This window comes from Heterocephalus glaber, unplaced genomic scaffold (genome assembly GCF_053883595.1).
Source record: "Heterocephalus glaber isolate CG9 unplaced genomic scaffold, H.glaber_assembly_v1.0 deba00001781, whole genome shotgun sequence".
NCBI classification, from domain to species: domain Eukaryota; kingdom Metazoa; phylum Chordata; class Mammalia; order Rodentia; family Bathyergidae; genus Heterocephalus; species Heterocephalus glaber.
Window position 1 is genome coordinate 5818306 of NW_028258467.1, and position 17464 is coordinate 5835769.

At 48.9% G+C, this 17464-nt stretch overlaps 2 protein-coding genes across 9 annotated transcripts; one reads left to right on the forward strand and one right to left on the reverse strand.

Moving 5' to 3' along the window:
• Positions 1–815: 815 nt before the first annotated feature.
• On the reverse strand, positions 816–13259 carry Septin12 (septin 12). Its single transcript, XM_087202934.1, has 11 exons — positions 13205–13259; positions 12527–12648; positions 11005–11130; positions 10850–10931; positions 9129–9266; positions 8750–8887; positions 8507–8624; positions 8320–8415; positions 2130–2226; positions 1260–1311; positions 816–1161 (listed from the first exon to the last, which is right to left on the reverse strand). The coding sequence occupies exons 2-11, from the start codon at positions 12561–12563 to the stop codon at positions 945–947; spliced, it is 1101 nt and encodes a 366-aa protein (XP_087059060.1). The 5' UTR covers positions 12564–12648; positions 13205–13259; the 3' UTR covers positions 816–944.
• Positions 13260–13272: 13 nt separating this feature from the next.
• Smim22 (small integral membrane protein 22) lies at positions 13273–17237 on the forward strand. Of its 8 annotated transcripts, none has more exons than XM_021244457.2 (4): positions 13273–13355; positions 16706–16844; positions 16925–17019; positions 17142–17237. In XM_021244457.2, the coding sequence occupies exons 2-4, from the start codon at positions 16721–16723 to the stop codon at positions 17181–17183; spliced, it is 261 nt and encodes an 86-aa protein (XP_021100116.1). In that variant the 5' UTR covers positions 13273–13355; positions 16706–16720; the 3' UTR covers positions 17184–17237. The 8 variants fall into 8 exon arrangements, with proteins under 8 accessions (XP_021100116.1, XP_021100117.1, XP_021100118.1 ...); XM_021244458.2 differs by having other exon boundaries at positions 13336–13507; XM_021244459.2 differs by lacking the exon at positions 13273–13355 and adding an exon at positions 13956–14117.
• Positions 17238–17464: the final 227 nt, after the last annotated feature.

Sequence of the window (17464 nt, forward strand, 5' to 3'; positions counted from 1 at the left end):
GGTCAAGCATGCTTGAGGAAGGATCAGTTTTGTCTGAGCATCAATGCTACAAGAGTGTCCTGATCAACTGGATATGGGAGTGCACACCTGTAATCCCAGGCTGACCCAGGAGGAGACCCTGTCTGAAAAGAAAAAAGAAACGGAGGCACAGAGAGTATGTGACATGCTCAACCTGGATTTTCACAGTGGCCTGGCAAGATGCCAAGTGAGGAACCATTTGCTCAGCATCCTCATCTGGTAGGGCTTAGAAAATAGTCAGGTGGACCAAGATACATCATGTAAAGAAAGGTACAGGATCCCAGTGATGAATGTAACTGTATTTATACCTAAAATGTACCATTAAACTTAATGGAAAAAAAAAGAAAATAAAATAGTCAGGTGGGGCCCACATGGCTCAGGGTTCGGGGAAGACAGCCAGAGGTCCACCACCAATGAGAGGGTGGTTTATCTGTTTGTTTTGGGTACTGAGGATTGAACTCAGGGCCTCTGCACTGAGCTACATCTCTGGCCCATTTTTAATTTATTATTTTGAGCCAAGAGTCTCACTAAGCTGCCCAGGCTAGGCTTGAACTTTTGAACCTCCTGCTTTAGCCTCCCAGAGTGCTGGGGTTACGTGCGTGTACCACCATACCCAGCTGATGGAGAGGTTGTAGTGTTCATAGTCCAGCCCCAGATCAGGAGTGAGAAGTCCAGCTCTGGATCTTGATGGAGGGGGAAAACCTCTCAAGGACCTTGGATAATGGATCTCACACTATTACTTAAAAGAACCATGCTTTCACTTGAAGATAGCTCAAGGAAGTCATTTACAAAATGCCTTTTGTCATCAAACCATAGCTTTTTATAAGACAATGTCCACCTTTAATAGACGCTGTAGGACACAGATGTGTGTTGAGGGCTGGTTGCTAAGAATTTGGGGAGCCAAGCAGGTCCAGATCTTTTGGGGCTCAGAACTCATACTTGGGCTCCTCCTGGGCCCGCTTGCGGGCCTTTGAGGGTCTGGGTGTAGTCGGCTGTCCAGCAGAGGTGGGAGCCAGGTTCACGGGGGACAGGTTCACCCATCCTGGCCCTCGAGGCAGCTGGTGGCTCTCTTTGAGTCTGACAACACGGTAGTTCTCGTAGTGGATGTTGTGAGTGATGTCCTTCAGGTCTTGGAGGTGGGAGCTGGGCAGTGGGAGGCAGGTCAACCCCAGCCACACCCCAACTCCAACCCCTGGAGCTCCCTTTCCAGCTCCCCAGCCCCAGGGCAGCCCAGGCCTCACCGGATGAGCAGATCTCTCAGGAGAGGAAACTCGCAGTGCTCCATGTTCTCCACTGTGAGACATGGTACCGATCGGGCACTGTGCAGCTGCCCTGCCCTCAGTGAGCACTGAGTAAGCACCTGCTCTATACTGTGTGCCACCTGAGACCTGCCACTGCCATTTTCCCACGTTTCTCACTGTGTTATCCCACCTCCCCTTCCTTTGTTTGTTCATTCCTTAATTCGTTCTTGGACCTGGTAGGGTGATTCTTATAAAAAGTTGTTCAACCCACCATTATTATTATATCGTATTATGCTTATTGTACCCTAGATAATATACATATATTTGTACTGCTGATAATAATAAATCGGGGGCCAGGTCCAGGCTGCTCCTTCTCCCTCACTTTCCAGCCTTTCCCTCAACTCCCTAGGCTCCTGCTACCTCCCTCCCACCAATTTCCTTTACTGTCTTTCTCCCTCTGCCATTGTTTCCTTAGCACGATGGAGACAGGGACTCATCAGTCCTGCTTTTGTTATAGTTCTTCAGGAACTGCACAGAGTGGTGCCTGGCACATAGTCGGTCCACAGTAAATGAGCCCATAGGGCACCTGCAGTTCTGAGGTTGTTCAAAGCAGTGGTGCTGCCACCTCCAGGCACCCTGTGATGTTGATGTTACCCTAAGAACCCCATTTTGCTATGAAGAGACTGAGGCCCAGTGATGTAATTTGCTCAAGGCTTCCCAGATGGTGAGAGGAGCCTTTTCCAGGTCTATCTGTCCCCTGTGAACTTAACTGCCCGGTCCAGAGAAGGTACCAAGGATGCCAAAGGCATAGGGCACACCTTGGTTTCCAACCTGCCCTCCCCTGCATCCTCCCAGCCTCCCAGCACTGACCTTCGATGACGCCCCAGTTGGTCTTCCGGCCTAGGACACACCTCCCGTTCACCAAGTGCTCTTGGTCTGCCCCGACCACGGCAAATGGGATCCGTTCCTAGGGACAGGAGGAGGTGGGAGGATGGGCTTGTGGGGGAGCCACTGAGACAGGAGGCAGGGACACTGTCCTTTGTTGAAACGGGATGGATGAAAGTTCTAAGGAGTCCAAAGACACAGTAGCTAACACCACGCCTCTGTTGCCTCATCTGTGAAATGGGGACCTTAATAGGACTGGCATAGGGCTTTGTGAGCACTAGTAAAGGTTTTGACATAGTGAAAAGTTAGCAGAGTTACCCTTGGAAACTGTCTTTTTGTTTTTTTATATTTTTAAAAATAGGATCTTGCTATGTAGTTCAGGCTGACCTTGAACTAACCACATAGCCCAGGCTAGCTTGGAACTCGCAGTGATCCTCCTGCCTCAGCCTTCCCAGTGCTAGGATTACAGGTGTGCACCCCCACACATCTGTGTCTTTGTTAATAGCCATGTTAACCACATAATCTTTTTTTTTGTTTTTTGGTACCAGGGATCAACTCGGGTCCTTGTGCTTGCACAGCAGGTGACAAAACCACTGAGCTAAATCCCCGGCTGTTAATGATATAATCTTGGGGCTTGGAGTGTAGCTCAGTGATACAGCCTGCACTTGGTATGTGCAAGGCTCTTGGCTCAATCCCCAGAAGTGCAAAAAAAAAAAAAAAGAAAGAAAGATAGAAAAATATATGCTAAGATTAACTTCTTACTTGTGACATGGAAACAAACAATAATAACCTTTTCTTTTTGGTTTTTGGTTTTTGAGGCAGGGTCTCACCATGTAGTCCAGGCTGCCCTCAAACTCCCAGCGAATGATCCTCCTGCCTCGGCCTCCCAAGTACAAGGATTATAGGCATGCACCACCACACTAGGCCTAGTGATCACCTTCTGAGGTCAAAATAAGTGACTTTGACTTTGTACTTGAACTTCTCCCTACTTCTTCTTTTTTGCTCTTTGTGTGTATATATTCTCGTATAAGAGAAACATGTGATATTTAATCTCGTGTGTCTGACAAATTACCTATTCCACTGTTTCAAAAACATTTTAATATTATGCTAATTTGTTTCATTTATACTACTAGCTTCTCTTAGTTCACTGAAAAGAAAATTTTGTGCTGGGCTGGGGATTTAGCCCAGTGGTTCCGTCGCCTGCCTCACAAGCACAAGGACCCGAGTTCGATCCCCGGTACCAAAAAAAGAAAGAAAGAAAGTTTTGTGCTATTATCTGTTTGTTTCTTCTTTGTAAGAATCTTTTTTCTCTATGTCTTGTACTCTGAGTGACTATTTTGAAGATAATGATAAAAATGTATTAACTGTTACTATTTTTATTCTATTGTTATGAAATTTTGTTTTATTTTTCTTTTTTAATAGCACAACATTTATCGGGACGTTTTAGGCATACATTAACACTCGTAGGGAATTTGCACCTGTACATCTTACATCCCACCCCTATTTTTCCATGTCCCCCTTCCCCTCAACCTCCCTTCCCTCCCTATGTTTTATTTTTAATAAAATAAAATAAAATTTAAAAGAATAAGTGACTTTATAGACCAGGCTCTGGCAACCTGTGGCTCATAGCTAGCCTGTACTCGCTGCCTGGTTTCCTCCAGAGAATTTTACTGGCACAAAGTTAAGCCCATTCATTCCTCTTCCCTGGTCTGTGCCATTATGAACCACAACAGTGGAGTTGAGTAATTGCAGCAGAGACTGTCTGGCCCACAGAGTCTGAAACATTTACCATCTCACCTTTTGCAAAAAGTCTGCTAAGCCCACCCTACTGTAAAATCTTGCTGCTCTCTCTATTATGGTCACGAGTGCAAATTCAAATTTGTAATCTCCAAAGCACTGCATATGTATATGTTATTTATTTATTTATTTTGCAGTACTGAGAATTGAAACCGGGGTGCTCTACACTGTTATATCCCCAGCCATTTTTATTTTCTTGTTTTGAGACAGGGTCTCACGAAGTTGCCCTGGTAGGCCTTGAACTTGCAATCCTTTTGCCTCAGCCTTCCAAGTACCTGAGGTTACAGGCATATGTCCCTGAGCCTGGTTATTATTATTATTATTATTATTATTATTATTATTATTATTATTATTATTTGGTACTGGGGATTGAACTTGTGTCCTTAGCTTTCGAGGCAAGCAGTGGCACCACTGAGCTAAATCCCCGGCCCATTATTATTATTATTTTTTGGTACCAGGGATCAAACTCGGGACCTTGTGCTTGCAAGGCAGGTGCCAGAACCATTGAGCTAAATCTCCAGCCCTTATTATTATTAAGTGCTGGGGATCAAACCCAGGGCCTTGTACCTCCTAGCCAAGCACTATATACCACTGAGCTGTATCCCCAACTTTTATTTTTATTTTGTAGAGTTAATTTGTGTGGGGAATAAGGTTAATAATAATAACTATAGTTGCATGCTTATTTCATGCCAGCCCATGCTAAATGCATGTATCTGAATGCTTTACTGAGATGTTGAGTACTTTCTCCTTGTAATTCCCCAAGCTCTGTTCCAGTGGTGTCTAGCCTGCTTCAGGACAGAAAGCACAAGCTGGTGGAGATTAGGCTTTTATCTTACACAGGAACCTGGGTTCATTGCTTCAGTGGGGAGGAGAAAGAAGGGGCTGTAGAGAGGAATTGGGTCACTGATGAGAAGCAAGTCCTCCATGTACAGATGTGTAATGTGTACACTGCACAGAAAGACAACTGACCATGAGGCTGGATGGGGCTAAAACCACATGCGGGCCCCAGCTATGAAGGAAGCACTTCTCCTTCCTACAGAAAGCACTGTGTAGGTTAGCAGAGTCCCAGCGAGAGGGGTTGAGGGCTGGGGTCTATGGGTGATGAGTCCTGGTTTTGCAGCATCCAGATGGACTGACAGTGAATGTGCCACATAGGTGGAAGGATGGAGCTTAGGGCAGGAATTCAGTTGATTTGGAGAAAAATGAAGATGTGAGCTTGCTTGTTACCTTTGTCTGTCTCTTCTTTTTTTCACTTTTTTTTTTTGGTACCGGGGATTGAACTCAAGTCCTTGCACTTGCGAGGCAGGTAGCGGAACCACTGAGCTAAATCCCCGGCCCCTGTCTCTTCTTTTATAATAGCTTTATTGAGGTATAATTCACATATCTACATTCTCTTACAATGTATATAGTTCAAGCCAGGCATGGTGGCACATGCTTGTAATTCCAGCACTCTGGAAGGTTGAGGCAGGATGGTAAGTTTGAGCCCAGACTAGTCAATTTAGTGACTTAGTGAAACCCTCTCTCAAAAAATCAAAAAAGGGCTGGGGCCCTGGGTTCAATCCCCAGTACCACAAAAGCAAGCAACTAACTAACTAAAGTGTGTAGTTCAGTAGGTTGCAGTATATTCACCAGGTATGCAACCTTCATCATTATCTAATTCTACAACATTTGCATTACTCCAAAAAGAAACCCTATATCCTTTCCCCAGGCTTCGGCACACACAAATCTGTTTTCTGTCCCTGTGGATTTGCCTATTCTGAACATTTCATATAAATACTATCATACAGTACGGGCCTTTTGTGTCTGGCTTCTTTCGGTTAGCACAGTGTTCAAGATTCACCCATGCTGCTGCCTGTGTCCATGCTTCCTTCCTTCCTGTGCTGAGCACCACCCCATGGTGTGGGTAGAGCTCACTGTGTTTATCCACTCATCTGCTGATGGGCAGTTGGGTCATTTCCACTCTTGTCACGGTCAGTGCTGCAGTGAACATTCATGTACATGTTGTTTGAGTTGATGTGTGGTTTCATTTTCGTTTGTGTGAATTTATGTTTTCATGAACATGTGTTTGCAACCTGGTAGTGTGGTTACTGGGTCATAGAGTAAGGGATGTTTACACATTTGAGGAGCTGCCGGACTGTCTTCCTGATCTGTAACTCTGCAGTCCACCAGCGGTGTGTGAGGATTCTGGTTCCTCTGCACCCAGGCACCGCCCCGCCCGCCCCCTGCACCATGAAGGATCGAACTCAGGACCTTGCACTTGCCAGGCAGGCATGGCACCACCGAGCTACATCCCCGGCCCAATATTTCTTTTTATTATGACCCTGTGCTGTGGCTTGTCTCTCTTTCCAAACTCAAATTCAGGGAAAAAATTTTTGCTAGCTGTTCCTCAGATAAAGGACTAATACCTAGAATATATAAAAAAAATTAAAAAAATAAAAATAAAACTCCGCAAATAAAGACTCAATCAAAAAATGGGCAACTGAAATAAATAGATAATTCTCAGAAGTACAAATGGCTCATAAATACATGAAGAAATGTTCAACATGTCTGGCCATTAGAGAAATTAAAACAATGCTGAGATTCCATCTTACCTTAGAAAGAATGACCATCATCAAGAAATCAAATAATAGCAAATGCTGGTAAGGCTGGGGGGAAAAGGGAACCCTTCCTATATTGGTGGGAGTGTAAACTAGTATGATCACTATGAAAATCAGTATTGTGATTCCTCAAAAAAACAAGAAATTCCATTACACCCAGCTATTTCCCTTCTAGGTATTTCCCCAAAAGAGTTACAGACATCATGCTACAGTGGTACATGTGTCCCCATGTTTATAGCAGCACAACTTATAATAGCTAAACCTTGGAAACAGCCTATCTGTCCATCAACAGATAAGTGGATTAAAAAATGTGGTGTTTATACACCATGGAGTACTACTCCACAATAAAGAAGGATAAACTTGAGTCATTTGTAGAAAACTGGATGCACCTTGAGACTGTAACGTCAAGTGAAATAAATCAGACACACAAGCTTAAATATCACATAGTTTCTCTTATATGAGAAACCCAAATATAAATAAGGAGCAAAATAAAAGATAGATAATAGGAAATAAGGAGAGAGATCTTTTGTAAATGGGAGGGGAAGGAGCCAAGAGAGCTGGGGAGATGGGAGGGAGAGGCAGGGAAGGGGGGAATAAAGAGTTAAGGTGTAATATGGACACATACCAACTCCACCTAAGAAATGTAATCATTATGTGCCATGGACATGTACTAATAAAAATAAAAATTGAGAGAGAAAAGACTCTGGTTGAAGGCGGTGGCCACTGCAGCAGTGTTAGGAGGTGGGGCAGTTGGGAGGGTGGAGCCCCCAGTAGGTTAGCGCCTTCTGCAGAGTGAGTTGTTGCTCTTGTGGGACCAGATGTGTCACCTCTCTGCAAACACCGCTGCCCTTCACATGGCCACTATGGGTGCAGCAGCATGAGGCCCTCGCCAGAGGCGACTGCTCTATCTTGGACTTTCAGAACCGTGGTCTAGGGAAGTGCTTTACCACTGAGCCATGGCCCCAGCCCAGAACCGTGATCTAAATGAGGTTCTTTCTTTATAAGCTTCCCAGTCTCAGGTGTTCTGTTGTAGCAACAGAAAACTGGCTAAGGCACCACTCAGATGGGTGTGGAGTAGCCCTCTCACTGTGGTTTTGATTTGCATTACCCTAATGACTGATGGTTTTTGATACCTTTCTGTGTGCTTTTCAGCCATATGTAAAACTTTGGAGAAATATCTATTCAAATCTTTCACCCATTTTGTTTTTCTTATTACAGGGCTGAAGATTGAACCCAAGGCCTTGTGCATGCTAGGCAAGTACTCTACACTGAGCTACATCTCCAGCCCTTACCCTTTGTGTGTTTGTGTGTATGTGGCACTGGGGATTAAGCCAGGGCCTTTACACTGAGCTATATCCCCTATCCTTTTTCACTTTTTTTATTTTGACAAAAGATCTTGCTAAGTCATTAAGCTGCCCAACTGGACTCAAACTTGGGATCCATCCACCTGCCTCAGCCTTCCAGAATGCTGGGATCATAGGGGTGTGCCACCATGTCCCACCTTACTTCCATTTCTAAACTGAGTTGTCTTTTATTATTGAGTTGTAAGAGTTCTTTATAGCTTCAGAATAGAAGCTCCATATTATAGATGTGATTGTGAACATTTCCTCCTGTTCTGTGAATATGGATGTGGAGTTAGTGGATGAATGGAAATTCTGGTCTGCTGGAAATACATGCACATTTCCCTGAGTTGTAGAAAGCAATGAACCTTCAGATGGAGAGGACGAGTGGAAAGATCAGCAGCCTCAGTCCCACCAGCCTGCGGTCCCGCTGCCTCTTACCCGGATCTTGCTGTTGAGAATTCTGTCGTTGACGTCCTCATCGAAGTGCTTCTGTGGATACACATCAATGCAGTGACTTTTCAGGTCCTTCTGGATCTGGGGACCAAACACAGGTGACTTTAGCCCACTCTGCCTACTCTGCCCAGGGCCACCCTGATCCCAGCCCTGGCTCGGACACCCAGATCACCCTGCTCCTGAAGGCCTCACGCTCCTCAATGGTCAGGCTGTCAGCCCGGGCGATCACGGGCACCACATTCACAGTCCGGCACAGCCGCTGCAGGAACTCAATGTCCAGGGGGCGCAGGCTGCCCGGGAAGGGCAGGGGCAGCAGTAGCAGTGGTGTCAAAGGTACAAGTGAGGGGAGAGGCAGGCTGAAGCCCACCCTGGGGACCCCTCTTTCTCCCTCCCCAGGCTGGTCCAGCCACCTCACCAGTGCCCAGTGGGTGGCACGAAGTACACACAGCAGTGCACCCGGGTGTCGGGGATGTGGCGCTGGCGCGTGATGAGAATTTCCTCCTGCAGGTACTGCTCGTACTGCTCATTGATGTAGCCCAGGATGGGTTCCCAGCTGGAGTGGAGACGCCTCCCCTCAGATCCCCACCCCAGGACCTCTGCTCGGCCTCCCTGGTCCACTGGACGGACTGCTCTTAGGGTGACTCCTGGTCTCGGTTTGTCAAGGGCCACTCTGTCACCCTATCACCCTTTCCCTCCCCTGCATCATCAGAGAGACAGAGAGGACCTTCCACGCCATTCTCAGCCTGAGGTCTCAGTTTCCTGGTCTGTAACATGGGGACCATAGATAGCAGCACCTGCTTTGTAAGGGCGAGGGGAGCATGAAATGATGCAGTTGGCTGTCGGCCTGGTCCAAGCCATCTTTGACTCTTGCAAGATTGCTGCAAGGAGTCTCCTGACTCCTCTCTGTGGGTTCCTCCCTCTTCGAACAGATCCTTTAAAAGAAGGGTCAGGGAGGGGGGTGTGGTGCAGTGGTAGGCACTTCCCTAACATTCTTGAGGTCCTGGGTCCTGGGTTCCATCCCCAGCACCACAAAACTAAAACAAAATGAAACAAAGGTCAGACTACATCCTTTTTTCTGCTCAACCTCCAGTAGCCAAAGAAAAGCCATTGCCATACAAGGCCCTACACCAGCCCACACCCTTTTCCTTCCTACCCTCTCCCTATCGCTCCTGTTCCCACAGGCATCAGGCCTGCCCCACCACAGGGCCTTTGCCCTTGCTGCATCCTCTGCCTGGACCACCGTTCCCCTGCATATCCATGTGCCTCACTTCTCATCTCCAGGAAGTCTGCCCCAAAGCCACCCCTACAGGAGATGGATCCCTCAGCCTTCCTCTACCACTAAGCTACACCCTAGCTCCCACTTCAGTGTAATTATCAACAGTGATCTCTTTCATGCTCACAAATGTTTTGATTCAGCCAGGCACAGTGGCACATGCCTGTAATTCTAGCTACTAGGGAGGATGAGGCAGGAGGATTACAAGTTTGAGGCCAACCCAGACAACTGGGCAAGACCTTGTCTCAAAATAAAATGGGCTGGAGATGCTCTCTGGGTCCATTCCCTAGTCTGTCTCTCTCTTATAAAGACTTGCATGGACAGTGTATTTCAGGCTCAGCTACCCTCTAACTGATTTTGTTCATCATCTGTCCTCCCTATGTTCTCTCTTCCGTGGAGGCCAGGGTGTTTACCTGTCTTGTTCCTCACTGGATTGCCCATGTCTAGAGCAGAGCTCAGCACATAGTAGGTGCTCAACAAAGCATCACGTGCAGGGCCAGCTTCATAGGAGGGCTACAGTGCAGTCACACAGGGTGCCAAACTTAGAAAGCTGTGGTCTTATAAATTTTTGGGGGTGCAGTATTGGGAACTGAACTCAGGATGCTCTGCCATTGAGCTACATCCCCAGAGCTTTTTAGTTTTTCTTTTGAGATAGGGTCTCACTAAGTCACTAAGTTGCCCAGGTTGGGCTCAAACTTGGATCCTTATGCCTCAGCCTCCTGAACACCTAAGATTATAGGCATGTGCTGCCGTACAGTACTTGGCTGATGGTCTTAATAATTTTTGAATTAAAGGTCCCACATTGTCACTGCACTGGATCCCACAAATTAAGCAGCTGATCCTGGCTGTGTGTGTGTGTGTGTGTGTGTGTGTGTGTGTGTTTGTGTGTGTGTGTGCGTGCGTGTCTGTGACCAACTCCTCTCAGCCAATGAGTTCTCACTCCCAAGTTACAGTGAAGGAAACCAAGGCTCCTAGAGCTCCATGACCATGACCAGTCTTGGTGATGTCAGCCTGACCCAGGAATTCTGACTCGGGAGTGTGGCTCCTGAACTGTGATACCCAGACCGATACTGAGTGCTTACTTTGTGCAAATGGCCGGCTGAGCCCTTCATGTTCTGCCCCTCTAGAGGGGGTGTTGAGGACACCCACTGTACAGACAAGGAAACTGAGGCTGGAAGATGAAACTGCTGGGGTGTCCCAGAGGTCGGAAGGGCAGCAGCGGGAGTGGGCTCCCTGACCCACCAGTTGCTGTTGTTGATCTGGTCCCCGAAGCCGGGTGTGTCTGTCACTGTGAGCTTCAGCTTCAGGCCCTTCTCCTCGATGACTGCAGAGGGAGGAGAGCGGAGGGACAGGTTGGCCTGGGCGGGGTGGCAGGGATGCCGCTGGGGCTCACTCACCGTGGGTCACTGAGTGCAGCTGCAGCGTCTGGGGTGTAGGCACTCCCGGTGCTGGCAGGGTCGACTTCCATACTTTGGACTTGAACAGTGTGTTCACCATTGTGGACTTGCCCAGCCCACTCTGCCCTGGAAGGGACCAATGACAGCAGTCATGGTGCGAATTTTAGGCAGTGTGTCTCAAACTCTTAAATAAATATCATATTTTGGAAAATAAACTATTTCATTTTGGTCTTTTTTTTTTTTTTTTTTTTTTTTGAAGCAAGGTCCTGCTATGTAGTTTAGCTGGCCTTGAACTCACAGCAGTCCTCCTGCTTCAGCCTCCCAAAGTCTGGGATTACAGATTACCCAGTTTGGAAAATAAACTGTTTATTGACAAATGCATACTATTGTAATGTCTGGTTCAATGCTCTCCTTCCCATTTCTTTATGGGAATAAAGTTTATATGATACAAAATTAGTTGTTTTTTTGTCATATACGTATGTATTTACATTTTGTTTATTGAGACAGGGTCTTGGTGTGTAGTTCAGGCTGGACTCGAAGTTTCAGTTCTCCTGTCTCGGCCTCCTGCGTGACCGGGATTACAGGCTTGTGCTGCCAAGCCCCACTATTTTATTTATATTTATTTATTTTTTTGGTACCAGGGATCGAACTCAGGATCTTGTGCTTGCAAGGCAGGTGAGGCACCACTGAGCTAAATTCCCAGACCATTTTTTTTTTGGTACCGGGGATTGAACTCGGATCCTTGCGCTTGTGCAGCAGGCGGTGAAACCGCTGAGCTAAATCTCCGGCCCCCAATTTTTTTTTTTTTTTTTTTTTTTTGAGTTAAAGACTTGCTATGTTGCCCAGGCTGGGTTTGAATTTGGCAATCCTCTTGCCTTGGCCTCCCAGAGTGCTGGGATTACAGATGTGTGCCAACACATCTGGCTATCGACTATTATTTTAAAGTGCATAATAAAGTGATATTAAGTATTTTTATAATATTATATAACCACCACCTCTCCGAATAAAGACCCTGTACCTTTGAAGCAGTCAATCCCTTTTCCCTGTCTGCAGCCCTGGCACTACTAAGTTACTTTCCACCCCTAATGGGTTTACCTGCTCTGGACATTCTCTGTGAGTAGAAAATACACTATGTGGCTTTTGGTGATTGATTTCTTTCCCTTAGCATGTTTGTTCATTTTGGAACATGTGGCAGCCGAGTGCCGGGATTACAAGCATATGGCATCCTACCTGGCTAGTTTTACAAACTAATCACACTGAATCAGCATCAGCATCAGTAGCGGTGTACAAGATCATGCTTGTGTCACCAAGTCCAGGATTCTGACTCTCTCCCCATTATTGCCACTTGGTTGGAGTTTTGTGGATAATTTTTGTCTTTAATGGCTTGTGTTTCCCATTTTCAAGGACAACACTCCTACCAGGTACCAAGATCAGGACCCCTTAAGAGATGGGGAGACGAGGCTGGGGAGTTGAGGCGCCATGTTCAAGCCTTGTGTCCAGGAGCCCCTTGCTCCTCACTCACCCACCACCATGATGTTGAACTCAAATCCGGTCTTCATGGCCTTGATCTTCAGTTGGTCCAGCACGGCCTCAATGCCCACGGGGGCAGGGGTCTCACAGGGTGGGGTCCTGGGGCTGGAGGGCCTCGAGGAGCAGGGGGAGGGGGATTGTCTCAGGGTGTCCATGGGGCCAAGAACACAAAGATGCCTGTTTGGGGTGCAGTGGGGAGAAGAGCCTTGTTGCTGGGCCTAACGGGGCGCTCATTCCCATACCCCAGCTCAGTGCTCTGCTGACAGCCAGCCCACCCTCAATGCCACCCGGTCAGGCCAGTCCCCTTCCTTCATGGTGGGTGAGACTGAACCCCATCCTGAGAAGTGCTAGCCCCAGAGGTCTGCCCTTCCCATCCAGGGCAGGCAGGGTCGCCGCCAGTGGCTCAGACTTGTCAAAGGTCAGGGGTGTCTGCAGCCGCAAGAGTCCTTGAGGGGCCACAGGGAGTGGGGGAAATGGGTGAGCGGCTCCCATTCTAGCGAGGAACTTGATTCACTTGGGGGACACACAGAATTGGCAGGGATGGAGAAAGAGAGGGGGGAGAGAAAGAGAAGCCACAGAGTGAAGGGGATAGAGACTCAGAGACAGACTGAGGCTAAGGCCCAGGCAGGGGATGCAGAGTGGTGGCCTCGCAGGGGACACCATGCCTTACCTGGTGGGTGAGTCCCTGTGGAGCTGCAGCACAGGCCCAGGGGGTGTGTCGAGGGGGAGGGGAGGGCGGCAGTTAACTGCAGAATCTGCACTCCCTCCCTCCCTCCTGTGACCCCACGCTACTACCCTCAGCAGGAAGGGGCCCAAGGAATGTGAGCTGATCCTTCAGGGTCTTTATTATTTTATTTTTTGGTACGGGGGATTGGACCTAAGATCTTCATATCAAACTACCTCTCTGCCCCTCCCCTTCCTTTTTAAAAACATTTTTTATTGCTTGAGATAGGATCTTGCTACATTGCCTGGGGTGGGTTTGAATTTTGATCCTCCTGTTTCAGCCTTTCAGACTGCTGGGATTACACCGAGCCCAGCTATCCTCCAGGCCCTCTATCCCTTCATACTCACAGTGACCCGGCTAATCACGCTATGACTCCCTCTTAGAGAGGGAGCTGAGGGCCCCAGGGCAGCTTCTGCCACCAAAGCCATCAGCTGATAAATGTCAGAGCTGGGTTTGGACTCCACTACCAGAACCAACCTAGGAACCACAGCCCCAAAGCAGAGGATTCTTGCGTTTTCCTTGTAGTTATCACCCCTTGGAGTAACTGCAGTTGCCACCACCAGTGTAGAGCTGAGACAGGTCAAGCCAGTGACTCAAGGACACAAGGGGAGAAGGCGGTACGGCTGGCACTCCGGCTGAGTCCTGTTTGTTCACAGGAATGTCTGGATTTCCAGACAGCTGGGGACACCCTGCCCTCTTTAGACGGGCATGTGCTCTATGACTACTGCCATAGCTGTTAAACCAAAACTCTAGAAGCTGTGGGATCTCGAAATAAAAGGGGTTGGTGAGCCATTAGAGATGCTAGCCAGAAACAGAGCGGAGCAGGTCTCAGCACAAGTACCCACAACTACCTGCCAGGGTAAGGAGGGGTTGGAAAATGTCCCCCAGACAGAAGTAGGTGAGAGAAATATCACACATTTTGGGGAAGGAAGAGAGTGTAGTCTGCATTGGCTAAGGATATGAGCATGGGTGAAGCCAGGTATGGCGGAGCACCCCTGCAATCCCAGCACTCTCGGATGCTGAGGCAGAAGGGTTAGTTTGAGCCCAGCCTGGCAACTTAGTTATATAGCAAGACCCTGTCTTAAATAAAAAAATTAGAAAGGGGTAGTGTTGGTGGTGTAGCTCAGTGTGAAGGGCCTGGGTTCAGTGTCCAGGACTGAAAAAAAAAAAGGAGGGTGGGACAGGACGGCCATTCATAAGAAGTCCCTGTTGCTTCTGGTAATTAAATGGAGGACATCTCACTATTTATTCACTTAGTCATGTTGTGCTGGGGATGGAACCCAGGGCCTTGTGCATGCTACGCATGTGCTGTACCACTGAGACACGTCTCCAGCCCAGAATTCCCTTCCGCAAAGTCCTCACCCCTCTCTACTCTCTCCACATCATGGCCCCTTCACCTGGCTCGTCTCACTATGTCTGTTCTTTCCTACCTGCTGTCTGGCACCTGCCTTTGCAAACTCTGAGCAGCCTTCTGCCCCAGGATGCAGGGAACATTTTCGTAAAGGGCCAGACATTCCCTATTTCAGACTTTGCAGGTCCTAACATCTTTGTTGTAACTCTGGTTCGACTCTCCCCTGAGCGACAGGCTGCAGGTGGACGGGTCTTGCTCTGTTCTCGCACAGTGCTGTTTACAGATGCACTGTGCCAGCGGTGTGTATGCCCTGCCTGATCCCCATCCCTTAGGCCCTCCAGCCCTGGCCCAACCTGTTCATTGTGACACTGTCCTGGTCTTGTGCTCTCTCCTCCCGCTGGTCTCACTCCTGGGCTGACATTGCAGAGGCTTAACTCAGAAGGTGGGGTGGCAGGGGCCCTAGGATACAGCAGAGCTGGCCCTGGAACAGAGCCACATTCAACAGGGAAGTCTTGCAGGCTCCAGCGAGACCAAACCTAAACGAGGGCATTGTTAGTGGAGGACACCACGGTTCCAGTGACCTGACAGCTGAGCAGGAACAGAAGCAGGGTGCACTTCTGGGGACATCATAAGCCTCCAGGCAGACAAAACACTTCCTCCAGGGCACTCACCCTGTGTGAGGGCAAGTGACATGTAATTGTGAAAACTGGGGGAAATGCCTCAGTGGAAGCCCAGAGGGACCCACCAGGTTGGTGAAAGTTTGAACCTCAACTATTGCCTTATCAAGGGACTAGTAATATACCCATTTTACAGATAAGGAATCTGAGGTAGAGAGGGTTCAGGTAACCAGCCTAAGCTCATATGTGGGTGGGGTGTAAGGGCTGAAAAAGGCAAGGGATAGATTTTCCTTTACACAGCCCCATCAGCCCATGTTAGACTCTGGCATTCAGAACTGTAAGATAATAAATTTGTGCTGTTTGAAAGCACTGAATTTGTCACAGCAGTAACGGGAAATGAACATACTAGGTGTGTGACTTGGGGTGGTTGCTCTAACTTCATTAGGCCTCAGTTTTCTCATTTGTGACATGGGAAAAGCAAAAATACCCACACTAGGATCAACATGAGGTAAGGCATGTACAGTATGAGGTGCAGCACCTAACATTAGGTTTTTTTTTTTCTTCCTGCCGAAAGAGCCACATGATCAAGAAATTGTGTCCTGGCTGGGGATTTAGCTCAGTGGTTTCCCTGTCTGCTGCGCAAGTGCAAGGACCCGAGTTCGACCCCCGGTACCACAAAAAAAAAAGAAAAAGAAAAAGAAATTGTGTCCCCTCAGTTTACAGCCCCATCTCTATGGTGAACACAGCCTCTGGGCCCCGACAGGCCATGAAAGCAGGAAGGAGAGAGGTGCTTTCCTGGGGAGAATTAGAGAGGTCAGGATCAAGGGGCCCAGACCCCGGGTTTTGAGGAAGGAGTTCGTCTGAGAGACAATAAGCACTTTCTTCGTAAGGATTATTTCAAGGAAAACTGCCCAGGGAAGGTGACAGGACCTTGGACAAGCTCTCCCTCCTTTCTGCCTCCTCTCCTCCCCTGCCTACTGCTCTTCTCCCTCCCTTCCTTCATCCAGGAAGTCAATAGTGGCTGAGTGTCCACCTATTCTAACTGGTCTGGCATATTCAGAAAAGACTAGAAAACAAAACCCTGGGAAAGAGGCAGCTGCCAGGCCTGTGCCTCAGGGCCCTGGGTTCCCCTCCTGGGGCTGACAGCCCTTGGAGGGTGGGGCTGATTGCCAGGGCCTCAGGTGAGGTGGATCCGGAAGCAGGAAGCAGTCTGAGCTCGGGACTGGGGACCTCCAGGCCGGGGGAGTGGAGGAGCTGCTGGAAGACTGGTGGGGAGGCAGGTGGGGCCTGTCCTGCTCAGGACTCCCAGGGAGGGAGGAGGATGGTGGTTGGGGTGGGGGCTGCCCAGGATGGGGCCAGGAAAGGAGTGGAAGAAAAGCTGGGCTTGGAATAGTGAGGGAGGTGACACAGAATGGTGCTGGGCCTGGGACAGGAGGAGGCAGGGCCCATTCTGAGGTGGCCCTTTGGGGGCCCTGACAGGTGGCTCTGTCTGGAATGAGCCTGTCCATGGAGGAGCTGGAGGTCACGGCTCAGGAAGTGCTGGGGAGACTGAAGAGCCGCCACCTGTTCCAGTCTGAGTGGGACACTGCTGCCTTCGTGGTCTTTCTCACTTTTGTGGGTGAGTGTGGCCATGGCCTCCACCCACCCCCGCCATCAGCCTTGCTCGGGGCCACATCTGGACACCTGTCCTGTCCCCAGGCGCTGTGTTGTTCTTGTTGCTGCTGGTCATTGCCCACTGCTGCTGTCACTGCTGCTGTGCTTCCCCCAGACACCGGAAGGTGAAACGCGGGAAGGTGAGCAGAGGAAGAGGATCCTGGGGGAGGTAGACTTGTCCTGGGAAGGGCAGAGGTGGGGAGAGGCCAGCTGGGGCCAAGGAGTGGCTCCCACACGGCCCTTCTCTGTACTTCTCTTGCAGGAAAGACTCAAGGGAGTGGATAACTTGGCCATGGAACCCTAACGTTAGTGCCTTGGCATGTGTCCCGGGGCCAAAGAAATAAAGCTTATGACTGAGCCTGGACTGTGTCTCTAGACCCTGCAGGTGGGCAGCATGGGGGCTCAATGCTCCACGGGATGCCAGAATGGCCCCCTGGGTCACCAGCTCATGGTCTCAGACACAGGGCCTGAGCTTTTGACCCCATCCTTCCTGGACCCACAGCAGCCAGGGGATCCTGTCTCAAAGGTAAGTTTGTGGGGAAACCAGGCCTTGGGAACAGGGGAGGCCACTGAAAAGCAGGGAGA